The sequence below is a fragment of the Lithobates pipiens genome, unplaced genomic scaffold (genome assembly GCF_037356315.1).
Source record: "Lithobates pipiens isolate NorthernLeopardFrog02 unplaced genomic scaffold, aLitPip1_a1.2 Scaffold_22, whole genome shotgun sequence".
Lineage (NCBI taxonomy): Eukaryota > Metazoa > Chordata > Amphibia > Anura > Ranidae > Lithobates > Lithobates pipiens.
The window spans coordinates 348,108,666-348,130,788 of record NW_027507784.1 but is presented as its reverse complement, the minus strand read 5'-3'; the positions used below and the strand labels follow the sequence as shown (position 1 = coordinate 348,130,788).

The window sequence follows — 22,123 nt, the reverse complement described above, 5'->3', positions numbered from 1 at the left end:
ACTATGTAACTATTGTATAATCTGAGCCTTTGTATGTCCCCCCCAGATTCTGCGTGTACAGAACAGAGATCTCTGGCTCAACTACCAGATAAAGAAGCAGAACATCGACTCCAAGAACGGTTCCACCACTAATGAGAGAGAGCTCTTCCATGGGACCGACTTCAACTCCATCCAACATGTCAATCATAACGGATTCAACCGGAGCTACGCAGGGAGAAATGGTGAGAGATTTCAGAGGAACAATTAAAGATTATTGGCCACCTCTGTAACGTTAAAAAATAATAATAATCTGGATGTATATCTAAGAATATCAGTGGCTATTATTATCAATAAGAAATAAGAGTGATAATCCAGAGAGTCGCCAAGAGCCTTAGGGGATCAAAAAGGATTTCCCTTGGATCAAACTCTTGAAGACCTTTCTGTGGATCATCTGCAGGTTGTGAGGATGTCGGATCTTCACTTATTTTTGGCTATTGGTTTGCAACCTATGTAACTGTAGCTGACTTTATGGTGAACACCAGAGCCAGCTCTTCATATACATTCCATAACTATATCTGCACCAGGTTTTTGTCTGGGCCTCTGTTGGGCAGATTTTCTCTCATTTCCCAGACTGGTGACACCCAATCACCCCCTCCCCCCCCCCCCCCCAAACACATAGGTTTTCCATAGACAAGGGAATGGTAAGCAATCTGCACCACAGTGGCACAAACAGTAATAAAAACCTTCAAATGAAGGAAGGAGAAAAGAGCACAATGAGATTTGGAATAGTCCAGATACAATTTATGAGTTGTAGAATTTTAAGAAAACCCCAACGCATTTCGGCGATGGTAAGACCCCCTTTTGTTAAGACTTTATACTTTTAGCTGAAGGGAATCTTAATCCAAGATAAAATCCTTTAAACTTGTGGCTGGAGCAGATTCCTATTTGATTTTATGTTGGATCCAGACTCACTTTAGCTAAAAGTCTAAAGCAGGGATCCTCAAACTACGGCTCTCCAGCTGTTGCGAAAAAAATACACATCCCATGAGGCATTGTAAAACTCTGACATTCACAGACATGACTGGGCATGATGGGAATCGTAGTTCCTGAACAATTGGAGGGCCATAGTTTGAAGACCCATAGTCTAAAGCAGGGGTGCCCAACCTTTTGAAGAGCGAGGGCCACTTGGGCAACTTGGTAACTGGTCACGGGCCACAATGAGCGGAGCGGGTGGATGGCATGTCCGTGTCTGCTGCATTTGAAGAGCGGACACGGACGCAGCCCACAATATTTTTTTAGCTGATCGTATTTGGAGGTAGAACACAAGTCGGTTTATGTCGGCCACTACTTTGAGGTGATTGGAGGGTCCAGTTGGTCGGACTGTCGGACTGCCCTTGTGAAAGGGGTCCAAGGCTGCTTTCACACTGATGCACTGTGGTTTGCACTTGTGCAACGCAGTGTACCTTTGGCTTTCCTGCGGTTTGCAATAGACTTCTATTATATTCTGCAGGTTTGGTGCACTTTCAGAAAGCTCACCGATTTCGCAGGTAATAATAGAAGTCTATGGCTCAGTGCACCTGCACCAGTTTAAAAGCAGCCCAGTAACCACTGCAGAAAAGATATGCCCATGTATGTACTGTGATTTTAGCATCCCGACCTTTAATAACAGTATTCTTTCAATTCTATCCCAGAGCAGGAGGTCGCGGGCCACATCAGAGTGCTCCGCGGGCCACATGTGGCCCCCGGGCCACTGGTTGGGCACCGCTGGTCTAAAGCAAAGGTCTCAAACTGGCGGCCCTCCAGCTGTTGCAAAACTACAAATCCCATCATGCCTCTGCCTGTAGGAGTCATGCTTGTAACTGTCAGCCTTGCAATGCCTCATGGGGCTTGTAGTTTTGCAACAGCTGGAGGGCCACCAATTTGAGACCCCTGATCTAAAGCCTTGCTAAAGGGGCTATTTAAACCCTGGAAACATGTTAGGGTTCATTCGTTTAAAAAAAAAAAAAAAAAAAACTCCAACATGTTTCCAGGGTTTAAATAGCCCCTTTATCAAGGCTTTAGATCAGGGGTCTCAAACTGGTGGCCCTCCCGCTGTTGCAAAACTACAAGCCCCACGAGGCATTGCAAGGCTGACAGTTACAAGCATGACTCCCACAGGCAGAGGCATGATGGGATTTGTAGTTTTCAGGGCCACCAGTTTGAGACCCCTGATCTAAAGCCTTGATAAAGGGGCTATTTAAACCCTGGAAACATGTTGGAGTTTTTTTTTTTTTTTAAACGAATGAACCCTATCTGGACTATCAAGAATCTTGATAGTCCAGATAATCTCTTTTTTTTATTTTTCTCCATTTCAAAGGCTCTACCCCAAGGACCCAGCCTATGGCTCGTGGCCCACTAGAGTGATGTCTCTATCCAATAAGGATTACAAAACCCAACTGGTATACCTAGCTACAACATATAAATGAGTCCAGGCCTACATTATCGGGTAATATAAACCTGACAGGGTCTATGAACCTCCCAAACTACATCCAGAACTAAGCCAAGCTCTAATATCAGGAGTTACACCAAGTACAGTATGACTTCCTGGTCACATCCCGTGTGCTGTGAGGTGTATCTTGGGGCCCATCCACACCACATCCATAGAGCTGCATTTCTCAACGCTTGCCCAACGCTATAACATACTGAAATCTGTTGTTTCCAATTAGTTCAAACCATGAATATGGAACATGCTGCATTTAAATGCCATGCAACATGGCGTGACTCCAGACCTCACTCACACCTCCAGCCCTTCTCTCCCACTGTACCTCTGCTCTGGAACTCTCCCGTTCAGTGATATTAATGTTTGACTTTTCTTTCTTTTTTTGAACAGCTGCTGCTATAGGAAATGGAACTTATTTCGCTGTAAATGCAAATTACTCCGCCAGTAACACATACTCCAAACCTGATGGAAATGGACAGAAACACATGTACCTGGCCCGGGTTCTCACCGGACTCTACTGTGCCGGACGCCAAGGGATAATAACACCTCCAGCCAAAAACGCAGCCAACCCCACCGACCTTTATGACAGCGTGACGGATAACATTCATACTCCTTCAATGTTCGTGATATTTAATGACATCCAGGCCTACCCCGAATATCACATCGTCTTCCAGTGATGATCTATGACTGTGTCCGGGGATCACACAAATCTCCGGGACAGAGACTCCTGAAAATCCCTGTATTTGTGTCACTTTTTTCGGATCGGGATACAATATTGTCAGAGCGTGGCGCCATCACTTGTCTACAGCAGCCATAAAACTAATAAATAATTCCAAAGGAAACAAGCACACAGGCACTCCTCAGTGAAGGAGCAGAGAGTGAGGAGGAGAATGTCCTAGCTTCCCATTGCCTATATTCTCTGGGATCTCCATGGCTCATTGCTCCACAACTTCTCATGTGCTGCACTCATTCTCTAGGACTCCGATCTTTATTCTCTGGGACTCTGCTCTTCATTCTCTGGGACTCTGCTCTTCATTCTCTGGGACTCGGCTCTTCATTCTCTGGGACTCTGATCTTCATTCTCTGGGACTCTGCTCTTCATTCTCTGGGACTCTGCTCTTCATTCTTGGGGACTCTGCTCTTCATTCTCGGGGACTCTGCTCTTCATTCTCGGGGACTCTGCTCTTCATTCTCCGGGACTCTGCTCTTCATTCTCCGGGACTCTGCTCTTCATTCTCCGGGACTCGGCTCTTCATTCTCCGGGACTCGGCTCTTCATTCTCCGGGACTCGGCTCTTCATTCTCCGGGACTCGGCTCTTCATTCTCCGGGACTCGGCTCTTCATTCTCCGGGACTCTGCTCTTCATTCTCCGGGTCTCTGCTCTTCATTCTCCGGGTCTCTGCTCTTCATTCTCCGGGTCTCTGCTCTTCATTCTCCGGGTCTCTGCTCTTCACTCACTGAGCCTCAGATAGGGGAGAGCCAGCTGCTTCTGGCTGGGGAGGGGGAAGGGAAGAGGGTGGAGGTGAAGACAATCAAGGTTGGCCCCATGGCATCACCAGTTGCATATTTCCAATAATAGTGTATTATAGGTGACATGGTGGCTCAGCAGAACTTCACCCTCCTCTGGATACCATGTGACTACACAGCACCAACTCCATGTTGTCAACAATGATGGGAAAAGCTGCATTGAGGAGCCATGATGGTCCATCAGTCTTCCATAGAATATTCATGGTTGGGGGTTGTCTCTTCTCCCAGCCAATCCGAGCCATATCAGTGATAAATGGTTCACCAATGGACGGTGACAACAAATAAAGTGCTATTTAGTTGGTTTGTGCCGTGGGTGACCACACATCGCTCTATAGGCCCCAATAGATGAGGCTCCGATGGAGGTTCTCTCACCCTCTCAGCTCCACCCATCATTTGGAGAACCAGTGACTCCGCCCTGCGCCTCTGGCCCCTCCCAGCTTATTTCAGCTGATGATAGTTTTCTTCTCCATGTATCCGATCTACTGAGATCTATTCATACTGCACGCTGCAAACACAGAATTTCCGCCTTCCTGATCTGTACACTGTAGGCTCTCTGGTGCAAAACCCGCTTCAGACTCAAATACCAAACATACGAAGACTTTTCAATTTAATGCAACATAAAACAACAAGTGCCCTTAGACCTCTATTTTCTAGTATCCTCAGGGAAGACGAGGCTTCACAAAGGTTGGACTTGATGAATTTGTGTCTTTTTTTTTTTTTCAACCTCACCTGCTATGTAACTATGTGACTAGCCAAGTTTTCGAAGTGCAATTATTGTTTGCAGCCTTCAGGGCCTGGTCACCCCAGGAGGAACTTTGCTGCAACACAGACAGTTTGTATATCCAGATGCATTGCAGCCGGTTGCATTAGCCAAACTATATATAACAAATTTGCCATGCTGCTTTTTGCATTACAACTGTACCACAGTTCATCTTTCTAAAGGTGCGTTGAGCTGCCATTAAAACTGAACATGTGTGTGCTGAGCTACAATGTGCCGGTGGGGGGATGAGCCCTGGGAAGCAATACAAAGGCTCCATACTGCCAGCCATTGGGGTCTTATTTATATAGGGGAAGGGGGGTGGATTCAGGCAGCTCATATGAGCCAATCAAATTACAACTTTTCACTACAGGTCTAAATTTGGTTGGTGGCCATGAGTTGTCTGAGATGGATCTTCCCATGCTGTATATGGCCCCTCAGTCTGCTACAATGTAACATGATAAATGGAAATGAAATAAAATGGTTACAAAGTTGTGTTTTCTGATCATTTTATTTTCACGTCAGATTCTGGACACTTTATTCTGAATATAAACACATAATACTAATTCTGGGGACCACCAACCAACCAACCAGCCAGCCAACCAGCCAACCAGCCAACCAACCGGCCACCCAACCGGCCACCCAACCGGCCACCCAACCGGCCACCCAACCGGCCAACCAACCAAGCAGATGTTTAGTATAAGATTCAACAGCCCAGGCTATTTAGAGTTAATGGGAGAATCGTCCAAAGAGCACCCTGCGTTGTGTATATAATGCTTCTAGGGGTATATTGATACAGCAGTGAATGTAACATTCACCAAATGCCCACCGGCGGTGAATCTTCCTTCTGAGTGGGTTTTCAAATACAATGATTGATTTACCTGCAGTGCATGTATGGTGAATGTCACATGTTTGGCTTCATGAACATGCCCCTTTAGAATGTTTAAAGTGTCAATAGAGGTAATAATTAAAGGGAAGAAAATAAATAAAGGTCATACTTAGCTGCTCTTTAATGATTTTGCATAGAGCTTCCCCTCCCTCCTGCCCAGTGCCCCCAGAGCAAGCAGCTTGCTATGAGGGCACTCGAGCAGGCGCGCTCCTGAGCCGCTGCTCTGTGTGTCCATCACACACACACACACACACACACACACACACACACACACACACACACACACAGATGCAGCTCGGCCCGCCCCCTCTCTTTCCTCATTGGCTCATGGCCACAATAGCTCCCGCTGCTGTCCCGCTGCTGTCTCAGCAGAGCCGAGGCTTCTGTACACAGCGCTGGAGGAAGACCGGGTTCATGCAAGTATTAGGAAGGCTGCTGCACAGAGAAGAATTTTTTTTGTTTTTTAAACTTGAAACTTTAGAACCACTTTTAACTCCATTACTGTTCTGTACTCCGGTACAGTCATGTAAAAAAAAGTATGTACACCCCGCTGCATTTTTATTTTTTACTTTTTCAACATATTTGAACAAGAAAAGACCAGGCCTTCTAGAAAAATGTGCTGAAGACTGATCAATGACCAGTCCTGAAATAGCATGCTGAAGACTGATCAGTCAATGAACAGACCTTCTAAAGACTTTCTGAAGGCTGATCAGTTAAAAAGCAGGCCTTCTAGAATAACGTTCTGAAGACCGATTGATTAACAGACTAGTCCTTCTGGAATGACGTTCTGAAGACTGATCAATGACCAGACCTTCTAGAACCATGTGCTGAAGACTGATCCATCAAAGACCAGACCTTCTATAATGACATTCTGAAGACTGGTCAATGACCAGACTTTCTAGAACCATGTCCTGAAGACTGATCCATCAAAGACCAGACCTTCTATAATGACGTACTGAAGACTGATCAATGACCAGACCTTCTAGAACCATGTGCTGAAGACTGATCCATCAACGACCAGACCTTCTATAATGATGTTCTGAAGACTGATCAATGACCAGACCTTCTAGAACCATGTGCTGAAAACTGATCCATCAAAGACCAGACCTTCTATAATGACATTCTGAAGACCTATCAATGACCAGACCTTCAAGAACCATGTGCTGAAGACTGATCCATCAAAGACCAGACCTTCTGGAATGATGTCCTGAAGACTGATCCATCAAAGACCAGACCTTCTATAATGACGTTCTGAAGACTGATCAATGACCAGACCTTCTAGAACCATGTGCTGAAGACTGATCCATCAACGACCAGACCTTCTATAATGACGTTCTGAAGACTGATCAATGACCAGACCTTCTAGAACCATGTCCTGAAGACTGATCCATCAAAGACCAGACCTTCTGGAATGACATTCTGAAGACTGATCAATGACCAGACCTTCTAGAACCATGTGCTGAAGACTGATCCATCAAAGACCAGACCTTCTATAATGACATTCCGAAGACCTATCAATGACCAGACCTTCAAGAACCATGTCCTGAAGACTGATCCATCAAAGACCAGACCTTCTGGAATGACGTTCTGAAGACTGATCAATCCATGACCAGATCTTCTAGAACAATTTGCTAAAGGCTGATCAGTTAAAAAGCAGGCCTTCTAGAACAAAGCAATAAAGACTGATCAATCAACAGACCAGTCCTCCTGGAATGTCGTACTGAAGATTGATCAATGACCAGACCTTCTAGAACAATGTGCTAAAGATTGAACCACAGGAGTCCCGAGCACAGATGTAAATACCTGCTAAGGGGATTTTTAGAAATCATTCTACGTAAGGTGTTGTAAATTTCTTCACAGGTACAACCCACAAACTACCCCAAAGTGTGTAAATTCATAATAGAATAACTATCCATTTATCATTGACTATGAAGTCAGTTCTAGCCCAGGGGAGAGGGTGTGTCCATCTTCAACGTGTTTTGCAGACTTTTTATCCCACTCTGTTTTTATCCCAAATAGCAGAAGTTGGGTTTATGGGTCCCCCTCCACATTTTGCTTTCATTCCCTGTTATCGTGCTTCATAAGATGTTCCACAGTTTCCTGATGGAGCAGGTGGGAAAGTCTGAAATGCGTAGACAATGAACACACACTCACCCCTGGGCTGAATGGAGATACTTTGGGGTAGTTTGAGGGTGTGGACATGTTTATGAAAAGGTACATAAAATGATTTGAGATTATATGAGATATTTGTGACAATAAAAAGAAGATTTTATATAAACATTTGGGTATATGTGTTGTCCGCTTATAAGCAGCATCTGAAAAGTCCCTTTTAGTTCTGTTCCATTTTGTTGCTCAATCAAAGATAGAAGTGTTTGGTCATAGTAACAGTAGACATGTTTGCTGCCAACTGAAGATAATAGAACATCATCCCAACTGTGAAGCATGGTGGAAGAAATGCAAGGCTTTGAGGTAGCTTTGTTGCTTAAGGGCCTGGGCAGCACCACACAGCCATTGAGTCAATTATACATTCTACATCATATGAAAGAGTGCTTGATGAGAACGTGAATCTCCCTGTCCAAAGTGTGAAGCTGAATCAAAAATCTGACTTTTGACTTTATAATGATTCAGAGCACACAATTCCATCAAGGAATAGCTAAACAAAACAAAAAAAGGGGGGGGGGGGGGTAGAGGGTTATGGACTGGTCAAAGCCCTGAATTGATTCCCAATGAAATTCTGTGCGGGGATTTTGAAACCAGTATTCCATGCAACCAAACCCACAAACAACTGAAGGGATTTTATACAGAGGACTTGTCTGAGTTGACATGAGAGATTAGGAGGCTGTTATACAAAATATAGGAAGACATTTCTACCACAGGGGCAATACTAACTGCCGGTGCGATGAGTACTCACACAACATTTTAGTAAGAAATATAAGGTACATGGTTTGTGTGCTTATTATTCCAGATGTCACAACAAGGATCCAAGAGGAATGAAACGTGTTGGTATTGATTAATGAACCCCCCAATTGGAGGGGCTGCAATAAAACCCGGGAGATATATAGATTGGAAAGAAGGCGGATTGACAAAATAAAATTCTTTATGCCCCATAGTCATAATGTGGAGCGAGATATTAAAAAAGTTGTAACCCTGAAAAAAAATGGTCCTGTCCCTTTAAGGCAGGAGATCTAGCACAGTGCTTTGCCATGCCAATTGTCCATTTCTATGTTGTACAATACCTGTCTGATCCTTCCTGTTCCTGTCTTCCCCTTGTAAACTGACCACATTTATCATGGCTGCTGATCTCTGATAGTGTGGTCAATGTACGTGCATCCATCATCCAGCTCTCTCCTCAGCATCTCTGTATCTCCCCCCTCCCTCTCTCCCTGTCTGTCCCATAGTCTGTGTGAGAGCCGATCTCCTCCCCACCCCTTCTCTCATTCCCACCCTCTCCCCTCTTCTCTCCTCTCCTCTCCCCTCCTCTCACGTCTGTGTAATTCTATTCACTGCAGCTGCTCCAGTGCTTGTAAAGTCACATGTATGAGTTACTTTGACCCTCTCTGTTTTAGGTCCCTGTTCAGTACAGTGGGTGAGTTTTCCTAAAATAATAATGCTAAATACTTTGCAGAGCCCTTCTGTGCAGACATGTGGCCCCCCTCTGCTAGCATGCATTAATCAGAGGGAAATCTCAGCCCCCCCCCCCCCCCATTGTAGTCACTTACCTGGGAAGGGAAGCAGAGGGAGGTCACATGACGGCAGGGCAGGGCCGGCGCAATGATTTTTGTCAATATAGGCAAAGATGCATTTTGCCACCCCCCAACCCATCCCCACCTTCCTCTTGCTACCCCCTGTCTAAAACCTGAGCAGTAGTGGTATATCCTTCACATTGCACCCGTAATGTGATGGGGCGCAACGCGAAGGACGTTACACACCACTGAAAATAAATTTGTGCTGAACTTCCAACGAGGGGGTGGGGATATGGATTGATCACTTCCCTTCACTGGACACAGGCAGCTGGAAGGTGAGGCCAACTAAAACTTCCAATGGCTGGGTTCCCCCCCATTAGTAAAAAACTCAGAGATCACCTCCCCCCCAGATACTCCGACTTTGATCACACCTACCCAAGATTCCCTCACCCTGATTATACCCCAACACCCTAATCACACCTCCTCAGATACCCCCACTCTGATTACACTCCACTCCCAGATACCAACCCAGCCTGATCACCCCCCCCCATACTCCCAGTCTGATCACCCCCCCATACTCCCAGTCTAATCACCCCCCCCCATGCTGCCACTCTGATCACCCCCCCCCCCCCATACTCCCACTCTGATCACCCCCCTCCCCCATACTCCTAGTCTGATCACCCCCCCATACTCCCACTCTGATCACCCCCCTCCCCCATACTCCCACTCTGATCACCCCCCTCCCCCATACTCCCAGTCTGATCACCCCCCTCCCTCATACTCCCACTCTGATCACCCCCCTCCCCCATACTCCCAGTCTGATCACCCCCCCTCCCCCATACTCCCAGTCTGATCACCCCCCTCCCTCATACTCCCACTCTGATCACCCCCCTCCCCCATACTCCCAGTCTGATCACCCCCCTCCCCCATACTCCCAGTCTGATCACCCCCCCCCCCCCATACTCCCAGTCTTATCATACCCTTCAGATCTCTTCACTCTGATCACAACTTCCCTAACGCACATCCCAGACACAACCCCCCCCCGCCCCCTCCACCATCATACACACCTTGGGTTTACCAAAACCTCAGATCTCACCAGTCCCGCAGTTCCTCCCAGCCCTGCGGCCCCTCCTCCAGATGATTTCAGTGGAGGAATATGCAGCAATCAGGGTGAGTTACCTGTCATTGGGTCAGACATGACAAGATCTCCCCCCGAATCATTGCTAGTGGTGGCAGATGCAAAGAGCGGGGAGCTTAGTCCATCCCGAACTCCGCCGGCCAGTCTTCAAGCAGTTGTATCCCCCGCTTTCACATTTTTACCTACAGATAAGCCTATAATAGGGCCTATAATAAGGCTTACCTGGAGATAAAATAAATATCTCCTAAATCTGCACGGTTTAGGAGATATTCACCTTGCATGCAGCCGCTGACCTCAGCAGCCCATTCGCTCTGAAGGTCCGGGGGATGCTGCAGGAAAATCAGAGCTCCTTTCCGGAAAGCGTGGGAAAGCGTGGGGGTGACGTCACGGCACCAGAGCCTCAAACCCAGAAGAAACGCTGAGGGAACATGTCAGCACCCTCTGTGGTGACCGGGACCCGATGCCGGAGCTTCGTTCTAAGCATTTCATAATGAGTTAGTATGGGGTGCACACTAGATCATTATGCCTTTGCCTTACAGGCTTTTTATTTTGTGGGGGATACAACCGCTTGCAGTGTGCACAGCCAGCACACGCCTCCATGCTGCTTGACAGCGGGTCCCCCCCGCCTCCTTCCTGCACACGTGGGAATCCGCCCACCGCTCCGCCTTGTCTGTCTCATTGGACCTGCTCACATTCATCATCCCGTCTGCCTTCTACTCTCCGCCTCTTTCACGCTGCCAGCGGCCCGCCTACTAAACAGCAGACAGGCTAAAGCTTCCATGCTGCACCCCCTCATCTATGGGGCACAGGGTGGAAGGTGTCTGCTGGGGGGATAGGTATTATAAAAATCCAAATCCCCAACGAGTGGCTGAGGAAGTTTGCTCTGAATATAAAAAATTTATCAAATAGCTTTTTTGGTTTGTGGCAGGCATGTACTGGCCATTGGGATTAGAGGGAGTTGCCCGGTGGGCCGATGGCTCAGTGGGGCCAGTCAGGTGCAGTCCTGGAGCCGCTCCTCTCTGACAGTGAGTGATCGCAATTTCACTCCTGTTAGGAGGAGCAGCTGCCGTCGCTTGCTGGAGATAGCCTGCAGGGCTCTCCTCTTATCACTTGTCACTTATCAATGACTGGAGAGAGGAAGGAGAAGCTGCCTTCAAAACTGTGAGTACACATGGGAGGGAGAGGAGAGGGAGGACACTCTGATGTAAGGGGAAGTGCTGATGGAGACGTTCAAAATTAAAGTGGGCCGGTCATGAGGAAGTCCAGGGCCACATTTTTGTCCCAGTCCAGCCCTGGTTTGTGGTTCTCAGATGCAGTGTAGTTCCGCTTCAACGGAATTGCATTATTTTCAACATTTCACTTTAAGCACTTAAAAAAAATCACAGCTCCTGGGCACATTGAAAAAAATAATGTAATGCATTTTTATTATTATTATTATACACGATTTATATAGCGCCAACAGTTTACGCAGCGCTTTACAATGTATAAGGGGGGGCAACACAATTACAGTACAATACAAAAGGTACAGGAGGGCCCGGCTCATAGAGCTTACATTTTAAAGGGAGGGGGTGGTGGTACAAAAGCTAATAGCTGCAGAGAATTATTTGATGGGGGGGGGGGCTCGGGGACAGTTAGGTGGGTGTGGGATAGGCTTCCCTGAATAAATTAGTTTTCAGGGATCTCCTAAAGGTGGACAGGGTACGGGCTGATCGGACAGACTGGGGCAGGGAGTTCCAGAGGATGGGAGAGGCTCTGGAGAAGTCTTGAAGGCGAGCATGAGAGGAGGTAACAAGGGAGCTAGAAAGCAGGAGGTCCTGGGAGGAGCGGAGGGGACGATTTGGGTGATATCTGCAGATGAGGTTGGTGATGTAGATGGGGGCATTGGTACATGTTCCCCCAGGGCTTGTTCCTAGGAGGCCGTGCCATCCATGGGATTGGTAATCGGGCAGATACCCAACCTCTTTCTGTCATTACTGCATGCAGACATCTTTACACCTCGGTTCCAAGAGATCTTTGCTTTCAGTACCACAGCATGTATGTTTAACTTTGTTGAATTACCAGTAGTCACTGCTCTTTATGGGCCCCATTATTGCTAGCAGAAGACAACGGACACCACCATATCAGGGACTTTAAACATCACAGGATTCAAGTTGCAATCTCTGGTTAAAGGGGCCTCGTGTCAGGGCTGGGCCCAGCCCTTCCTTCTCTGAGCTGACCGCTCAGCTGTCTGCTAATTACCAGCTCCTATCTCTCCACAGTGACTCACCTGTTGATGATATCCTGCTTGTCAGTCCTGCCTACTTAAGCCGTCCAGTCCAGATGATCTCTGCCTTCGCCTTGGTCACATCTCTAGAGACGCTCGCCTGTGTTCCTGTTAAAGACTTGCTTGGCTGACGTTTCTTCTGGCTCCAGATCCTGCTTGCTGTTCTAATACACTCACCTCTGGCTCCCTGACATTTTGGCTTGTCTGACTATCCGTTTTGAGTTCCTGAACTGGCTATTTTTTGACTACCTTTACTCTGTTTACCTTTTTATTATTATTGTTAAACAGGTGTGATTTAACTGTACTTCTGTCTCAGTCTGATTCATGGTTTCTGATACCTCGTCTCTTCTAAGGCCATCGTTATTCAAATGAGGATACTTATATCTATTTATACCAGAGTACAAGCGGCCCCCAAGTTACAAACATTCGACTTACAAACGATTCCTACTTACAAATGGAGGGAGGCAACAGGAAGTGAGAGGAAATCTACCCCTAGGAAGGGAAATTCTCTCCTGTAACAGTTATGGGGAAAAAGGTGTCTCCACTGAAGCTTTATCAGCAATTCAATTTCCATGACAACCCAAAATTGTTGAGAGTGAGCTGAAATCTTCTGAAGCGGGGCACAGACAGCAAAACAAACATTACAGGGGTGTTAACCCTTCCCTGTGCTATCCAAAAAAACTGAAAAATGATTTTCCTTACCAAAAGTATTGGGACGTCTGCCACTATAACAGCTTCAACTCTTCTGGGAAGGCCGTCCACAAGGTTTAGGAGATGTGTCTATGGGAATGTTTTACCATTCTTCCAGAAGCGCATTTGTGAGGTCAGGCACTGATGCTGGACGAGAAGGCCTGGCTCGCAGTCTCCACTCTAATTTATACCAAGGTGTTCTATTGGGTTGAGGTCAGGCCAGTCAAGTTCCTCCATCCATGTCTTTATGGACCTTGCTGCCAAAAGGTAAAAACTCGTCCAGATATTACAGAAACGCCATAATTTGGAAACATCAGAAAATGGGCCATAAATTAAATAAAAATTACAAATCTTAAACTTTGAATAATAGAATCAAAAATGTATAAAAAATAATATTCGCCATCGCTGATATCAAGGGATATGTCATGGTTATGCAATAGAGTTGGTCTGCTTACTTGTTTCCATGTGTTCATCTCTAGAGACCAGCCGACCCTCACCTGACTGCTTTTGTAACCAATCCTCTGGCATGACTCCACCCTAGCTCCTATCAGAGAACTCTATATTAACCTGTGCACTGCAAGCCAACCTCGCTGATCAACCATTGTGTATTCCTTTGTGTGTTAGCTTCCTGTTACCTGCCGTGTGCTCTTCTGTTGTTCCGTTACTGACTTTGACGTGTCTTTGACTATCCCTGTTTGCCTGTGATCCTGACCTTTTGGCGTGTCCCTGACTATTCCTGTCTGCTTGTGGCCCCGACTTTGGCTTTGTCTCTCACCATCCCTATCCTCCTGTTGCCTACTGTGGGTGTGAGCTGGGGGACCCTGGGGGTCGCGACCTGGAGCCAGTTGCAGCCAAGTCCATCCTCACCACCAGAGGCTCTGGTTAACACCTGATGGCTCTTAGGCCGCGTACACACGGGCGGACTGTTCGCCCAACCTTGTCCGCTGAACAGTGTTTGGGCGGACAGTCCGCTCGTGTGTGGGCTTTCAGCGGACAGTTTCAGCGGACAGTTGGACGGACAAAGTCTTTCGGAAATTCCGAAAAACTGTCCGCTGAAACTGTGTTTGAGCGAACAGTCCGCCCGTGTGTGGGCCTGTCCGCTGTACTTTCGAAATGAGTGGACTGTTCCCGCTCGGAAAGTCCGCCCACTTCGAGCGCGTGTACAGGTAGGCGGGGCCCGCGAAGGAGACGTCGCGGGCTCTGCCGCCTGGAATGGGCTTAAAGGGGAACCCCAACGCCGAAAAAAATCGGCGTGGGGGTTCCCCCCAAGTCCACACCAGACCCTTGTCCGAGCACGCTACCCGGCCGGCCAGGAAAGGGGGGCGAGCGAGCGCGCCCCCCCTCCTGAGCCGTACCAGGCCGCGTGCCCTCAACATGGGGGGGGTGCCTTGGGGAAGGGGGGGCCGCGCGGCCCCCCCACCCCAAAGCACCTTGTCCCCATGTTGATGAGGACAAGGGCCTCTTCCCGACAACCCTGGCCGTTGGTTGTCGGGGTCTGCGGGCGGGGGGCTTATCGGAATCCGGGAGCCCCCTTTAAGAAGGGGGCCCCCGGATACCGGCCCCCCACCCTATGTGAATGAGTATGGGGTACAATGTACCCCTACCCATTCACCTGTGAAATAAAGTACAAATAAAAACACAACACAGGGGAAAAAAATATTTTATTGCACATCCGGGGGTCTTCCGTCTTCGGGGGTCTTCTCGCCGGACTCCTCCGCTATGTGTGTGTAGCTCTTTTGCTAGCGGAGGAGTCCGGCTTTCTTCCTCCCCGCCGCCGGCCTCTTCTCCCGACTTCGGGGGTCTTGTCCCCCTCTTCGGTTCTTCTGCCGGGCCACCGCGCCTGGTCCGGTGGCCCGGTCTTCTGTCGCCGTCTTCCGTTCTTCTGTCGCCGCCTTCGGTTCTTCTGCCGGGCCACCGCGCCTTCTTGTAGCTCTTTTACAGGCGGTGGCCCGGTCTTCTGTCGCCGCCTTCCGTTCGTGTTCTTCTTCTTGTTCTTCTTCCAGGAGATGTTGACACGTCGCTCCCTCCGGCCGGAATGCCAGAGCCGCCCTGCGTTGCCACTTATATAGTGACAATGGGGCGGGGTCACATGGTATATGTCACATGGGTTGGTCACATGGGTTGATGTCACATTGTGGCATCAACATTGGCATTGTGGCATTGCGGCGACGGCGACAGAAGACCGGGCCACCGCCTGTAAAAGAGCTACAAGAAGGCGCGGTGGCCCGGCAGAAGAACCGAAGGCGGCGACAGAAGAACGGAAGACGGCGACAGAAGACCGGGCCACCGGACCAGGCGCGGTGGCCCGGCAGAAGAACCGAAGAGGGGGACAAGACCCCCGAAGTCGGGAGAAGAGGCCGGCGGCGGGGAGGAAGAAAGCCGGACTCCTCCGCTAGCAAAAGAGCTACACACACATAGCGGAGGAGTCCGGCGAGAAGACCCCCGAAGACGGAAGACCCCCGGCTGTGCAATAAAATATTTTTTTCCCCTGTGTTGTGTTTTTATTTGTACTTTATTTCACAGGTGAATGGGTAGGGGTACATTGTACCCCATACTCATTCACATAGGGTGGGGGGCCGGTATCCGGGGGCCCCCTTCTTAAAGGGGGCTCCCGGATTCCGATAAGCCCCCCGCCCGCAGACCCCGACAACCAACGGCCAGGGTTGTCGGGAAGAGGCCCTTGTCCTCATCAACATGGGGACAAGGTGCTTTGGGGTGGGGGGGCCGCGCGGCCCCCCCTTCCCCAAGGCACCCCCCCCATGTTGAGGGCACGCGGCCTGGTACGGCTCAGGAGGGGGGGCGCGCTCGCTCGCCCCCCTTTCCTGGCCGGCCGGGTAGCGTGCTCGGACAAGGGTCTGGTGTGGACTTGGGGGAACCCCCACGCCGATTTTTTTCGGCGTTGGGGTTCCCCTTTAAGCCCATTCCAGGCGGCGGAGCCCGCGACGTCTCCTTCGCGGGCCCCGCCTACCTGTACACGCGCTCGAAATGGGCGGACTTGCCTCCGCCTTACGTGGGCGAGTCCGTTCATTTCAAAAGTTGAGCGAACTGTTTGCCCAACCTTGTTCGTCAAACAGTCCGCTCGTGTGTGGGCAAGTCCGCTCATGCAAATTTTGAGCGGACTGTTTGCCCAAACTGTTTGACGAACAAGGTTGGGCAAACAGTCCGCCCGTGTGTACGCGGCCTTAGACTCCGCGCCCCAGGGAATCTTACACTTTAACCCCGGTGGGATCCATCTTGGTGTTCTGGCGGCCCTGCCTTCCTATCACCTTGACCCCCCGTCCGCAGCAGTCAGCCGTAGGGTCCACAACCTTGCGGTGCACTCCTGATCCCTACGGTGTGCATCTGTAACCTGGGCTCTAGGTGACCTGACAGGATATGGTTGGAAAGATGCATTACTAAATTAAAAAATTCTGTATATAAACCATTCATAAATAAAACAACAAAAAATACATACATCTGTTGAAGAAGAAATTCATAATAAAAGACTGGAAAAGACAGCAGTTCTTAACTGTTATTAATGAAAGTGTTCACATCCCACTATACTATGCTGAGACCGGATGGTTTATATGACTTAATACAATATATCCATCGGGTCTCAAGCTTCGAGATCTCTCTCTGAGGTAAAAACACAAAAACTTAGGGGAGAAAGTAGATATAGAACAAAAGAAGGATTCAAATCCGCACTCTCTTTTCTCTCCATAAGTATACTCTTCCTGTCTCGTTTATCCACCTCCTGGATTACACATGAGGCTAGTGCTGAGGAGTAGTGATGGACGAACTTCCGACGGGACGTTTCGCGAACGCGAAACGCGAACGGACACAAACGTTCGCGAAAACGACCGTTCGCCGCGGGCTCCATTGACTTCAATGGGAGGCGAATTTCGCAAACCTTTAGGTCGAATTTGCGGCCACGGGGTAATTATTAGGGGGTAGCACGTAGTCCCACCACCTGGACAATAGCATAATACATGTATGAGGTGAATTTGGGATCGATAACTACAAGCATTTTTTTTTTATTTGGGAAATTGTTCTGACAATTCAGGACTATGGAGCTAATGAAGGCAATGGAGGAGAGGGAAGGTCAGGGACCAGGGTAGGCAAACAAGAGGGTGCAGGAGATACAGAGCACTGACAGCAGCACCGTAATACAGAGCACTGACATCAGCACCGTGACATACAGCGCTGACAGCAGCTCCGTGACATACAGCGCTGACAGCAGCTCCGTGACATACAGCGCTGACAGCAGCTCCGTGACATACAGCGCTGACAGCAGCTCCGTGACATACAGCGCTGACAGCAGCTCCGTGACATACAGCGCTGACAGCAGCACCGTGACATACAGCGCTGACAGCAGCTCCGTGACATACAGCGCTGACAGCAGCTCCGTGACATACAGCGCTGACAGCAGCTCCGTGACATACAGCGCTGACAGCAGCTCCGTGACATACAGCGCTGACAGCAGCTCCGTGACATACAGCGCTGACAGCAGCTCCGTGACATACAGCGCTGACAGCAGCACCGTGACATACAGCGCTGACAGCAGCTCCGTGACATACAGCGCTGACAGCAGCTCCGTGACATACAGCGCTGACAGCAGCTCCGTGACATACAGCACTGACAGCAGCTCCGTGACATACAGCGCTGACAGCAGCTCCGTGACATACAGCGCTGACAGCAGCACCGTGACATACAGCGCTGACAGCAGCTCCGTGACATACAGCGCTGACAGCAGCTCCGTGACATACAGCGCTGACAGCAGCTCCGTGACATACAGCGCTGACAGCAGCTCCGTGACATACAGCGCTGACAGCAGCTCCGTGACATACAGCGCTGACAGCAGCTCCGTGACATACAGCGCTGACAGCAGCTCCGTGACATACAGCGCTGACAGCAGCTCCGTGACATACAGCGCTGACAGCAGCACCGTAAGCAGCCCCAGGAGGAAGTCAGCACAGCACAGGGATGGTGTGATCCCCTCATAATAAGAACCCCCAGGAGGAAGTCAGCACAGCACAGGGATGGTGGGAGCCCCTCATAATAAGAACACCCAGGAGGAAGTCAGCACAGCACAGGGATGGTGGGAACCCCTCATAATAAGCAGCCCCAGTAGAAATATGACACCGCTCAACCTCTTCAAAGAGGAGGGTAGGGGCATATAGTACGGTGTGCTTTTTTGGGTCAGGGAAGTGAGCCAAATGAATTAAGAAGGTCTGTGTGCTTGATTCCAAAAATTGTTTATAGACATATACATGGTCTACTGATCACATGTGTTGAATTCCTCCGAGATCCATGCCTCATTCATTTTTAGAAATGTGAGGTAGTTAACACTGTCGTGAGCTAGGCGAGTACGCTTATCGGTCACAATCCCCCCTGCTGCGCTGAACGTCCTTTCGGACAGGACACTGGATGAGGGGCAAGCCAACAGTTCGATTGCAAATTGGGCAAGCTCTGGCCAGAGGTCAAGCCTGCCCACCCAGTAGTCTAGGGGTTCATCACTCCTCAGAGCGTCCACATCGGCCGTTAACCCAATGTAGTCGGACACCTGACGGTCTAGGCGTTCCCTGATGCTGGATCCGGATGACACCTGTCGATGGGTCGGCTGAAAGAATGACCTCATATCCGAAGTCACCAACACATCTTCAAACCGGCCTCTTCTTGCAGGCGCTGTTGGATTGGTACCCGCAAATCCTTCTCTGGGAGTGGGAATTGCTCCTCTGCCAGCGCACGCAAAAGCAGAATGCAGCATTTCTCGAAGCAAGGCCTGGAAGTGCTGCATTCTGACAGCCCTCTGCGACGGCGGTAACATTTCCGCCATTTTGTGTTTGTACCGGGGATCTAAGTACGTTGCCACCCAGTACTGGTCCTTGACCCTCATGCTTTTTATACGGGGGTCCCTATTAAAACACTGGAGCATGAAGGCCCCCATTTGCACTCAAGCGGAAGGTATGTGGTGGTGGTGGTGTTGTTGGTGGTAGTGTCTTTGGGGGTGCACATAGCAGAGAGTGAAGAAGAGGGTGCAGATCGAGAGGATGAGGAGGGTGCAGAAGAATAAGGCTGAGTGAGCCACTCAACCAAGTCTGGTGCGTCCTTTAAAGTAATTGAACGCACCTTCTGCAACTTCCCACTTTGGCTCAAGGCTGTTGCTCCTGCCCTACCCCTACCACCCCTGCGGAAGGGCCTGCCTCTTCCTCTGCCTGTCATTTTTTAAATCACCCTGTGACAAAACTCTTAGTCCCTATACCGCTGAAGGACTGCTGCAGTATAGGGCAGCGGTCAGCAGTAGTGCACGTCAACCCTATGTATTGTGGACCGATAGCGGTCCTTACAGAACAGCAGACTGTACTGCACTCAGGCCTATGTACCGTAGCACCCTATACCAAGTTACCAGTCCTTATAAAAACTTTTGTGGACCAAGCAGGTTGTGTGTTAGTGTTTAGCAGACTGTGCGTCAGTCCCTATACCGCTGAAGGACTGCTGCAGTATAGGGCAGCGGTCAGCAGTAGTGCACGGCAACCCTATGTATTGTGGACCGATAGCGGTCCTTACAGAACAGCAGACTGTAACGCACTCAGGCCTATGTACCGTAGCACCCTATACCAAGTTACCAGTCCTTATAAGAACTTTTGTGGACCAAGCAGGTTGTGTGTTAGTGATTAGCAGACTGTACGTCAGTCCCTATACCAATGAAGGACTGCTGCAGTATAGGGCAGCGGTCAGCAGTAGTGCACGGCAACCCTATGTATTGTGGACCGATAGCGGTCCTTACAGAACAGCAGACTGTAACGCACTCAGGCCTATGTACCGTAGCACCCTATACCAAGTTACCAGTCCTTATAAGAACTTTTGTGGACCAAGCAGGTTGTGTGTTAGTGATTAGCAGACTGTACGTCAGTCCCTATACCAATGAAGGACTGCTGCAGTATAGGGCAGCGGTCAGCAGTAGTGCACGGCAACCCTATGTATTGTGGACCGATAGCGGTCCTTACAGAACAGCAGACTGTAACGCACTCAGGCCTATGTACCGTAGCACCCTATACCAAGTTACCAGTCCTTATAAGAACTTTTGTGGACCAAGCAGGTTGTGTGTTAGTGATTAGCAGACTGTACGTCAGTCCCTATACCAATGAAGGACTGCTGCAGTATAGGGCAGCGGTCAGCAGTAGTGCACGGCAACCCTATGTATTGTGGACCGATAGCGGTCCTTACAGAACAGCAGACTGTAACGCACTCAGGCCTATGTACCGTAGCACCCTATACCAAGTTACCAGTCCTTATAAGAACTTTTGTGGACCAAGCAGGTTGTGTATTAGTGTTTAGCAGACTGTGCGTCAGTCCCTATACCGCTGAAGGACTGCTGCAGTATAGGGCAGCGGTCAGCAGTAGTGCACGGCAACCCTATGTATTGTGGACCGATAGCGGTCCTTACAGAACAGCAGACTGTACCGCACCCAAGCCTATGTACCGTAGCACCCTAGACAGACCAAGTTACCAGTCCTGATAAAGAGCTTTGTGGAACAAGTGAGTTGTGAATGATTAGCAGACTGCAGCAGAAGGGCAGCAGTCAAGTATAATATTCTTTCTATATTTGGAAGAAAGAATATTATACGTGTACAAGCCTATTACCGTACCACTGATACCAGTCCTGAAAAGAACCTTTGTGGAACTAATAGTAACAGCAAGTCTTTAAAATTATCCTCACTGCCTGACACACTGCTTCCTGCCTGTCCCTATACAAATTGGCAAAAAAGAGTAGGCTGGAACGATTAGCTGGAACAGCTCTTTTGTGGACCTGATAGTAACAGCTAATGATGATGATGATGATGATGATGAAGAAAGACTAATCTGGCTGAGCTGTCCCTAAAATAGCAGCATACAGCGCTCTGTCCCTTTATCTAAACTGACAAAAGAAACTCAGGCTGCTGACCTAACACCTATACCAGTCCTGAAAAGAACTTTTGTGTACCAAATAGCTAGCGTTTTCTCTGTCCCTACTCCACACAGGATCCTTTCCCTACAGTGACAGAAGAAAGAATGTAAAATGGCCACCGGATCGGGTGTATTTATAGGTTAGGGGGAATGTCCAAGTGTCCATGAGCTGTCATGTCTCAATTGGTTGTCCTGTAACACATGATAAACGTGTCACGAAAGGTTAAAGTTCTTGTATACATTAAACACGTAAGTCCGCCGGGGCGAACGACGGAAAAAGGCGTTCGAACCCGCGGACGGCGAAAGTCGGAAATTCGCCGCGAAACGACCGCCGGGCGAAACGTTCGTCCATCACTACTGAGGAGGTACATTTCCCAACGCTGTATCCTGGCATAGGCCGACAAGGCCCAGGCCTAGGGCAGCACCTTGCAGGGGGGGGGGCAGCATGGAAAGAGTCCCCGCCGGTTTGCGCTACACTGTTAGTATAGCGCCAGTCTTATGGGGCGGACTGGGCTGAGAGGAAAATTAGTCTAACACCCCCATAAAGTGGCCGCACTGCTTCCAGTGTGAGGGCAGCCAGAATTCCGCAAATGCGGGGGGGGGGGGGTGGGGTCGCCGCTTCTAATTTTGACTGTCCTATTATCCCGGACCACCAACATTCCTCACTGTGCTATATGTTTTCTGCTGCTCCATTGGCATGGTTATATCTTCTTAGTCCTCTCCATAAAATTATCAGACATTTGTACTAAAAGTAGAACTATAGGCAAAACTTCATTTTGGATAGAGTGAGGG

General features: G+C 49.1%; 2 protein-coding genes across 2 annotated transcripts in view; both read left to right on the top strand.

Annotated features, from left to right (window-relative positions):
* The window catches only part of LOC143925141 (protein mono-ADP-ribosyltransferase PARP14-like), a 58,975-nt gene extending 53,738 nt beyond the window's left edge, over positions 1-5,237 (top strand). Inside the window, exons 16-17 of the mRNA XM_077449755.1 lie at positions 47-221; positions 2,849-5,237. Of these exons, the coding sequence (XP_077305881.1) occupies positions 47-221; positions 2,849-3,135 (462 nt within the window). The 3' untranslated portion in view covers positions 3,136-5,237. The remainder of the gene's footprint in view (positions 1-46; positions 222-2,848) is intronic.
* Positions 1-22,123, top strand: part of LOC143925145 (protein mono-ADP-ribosyltransferase PARP14-like) — a 316,169-nt gene that overhangs the window by 246,964 nt on the left and 47,082 nt on the right. The gene's annotated exons all lie outside the window — the stretch shown is intronic.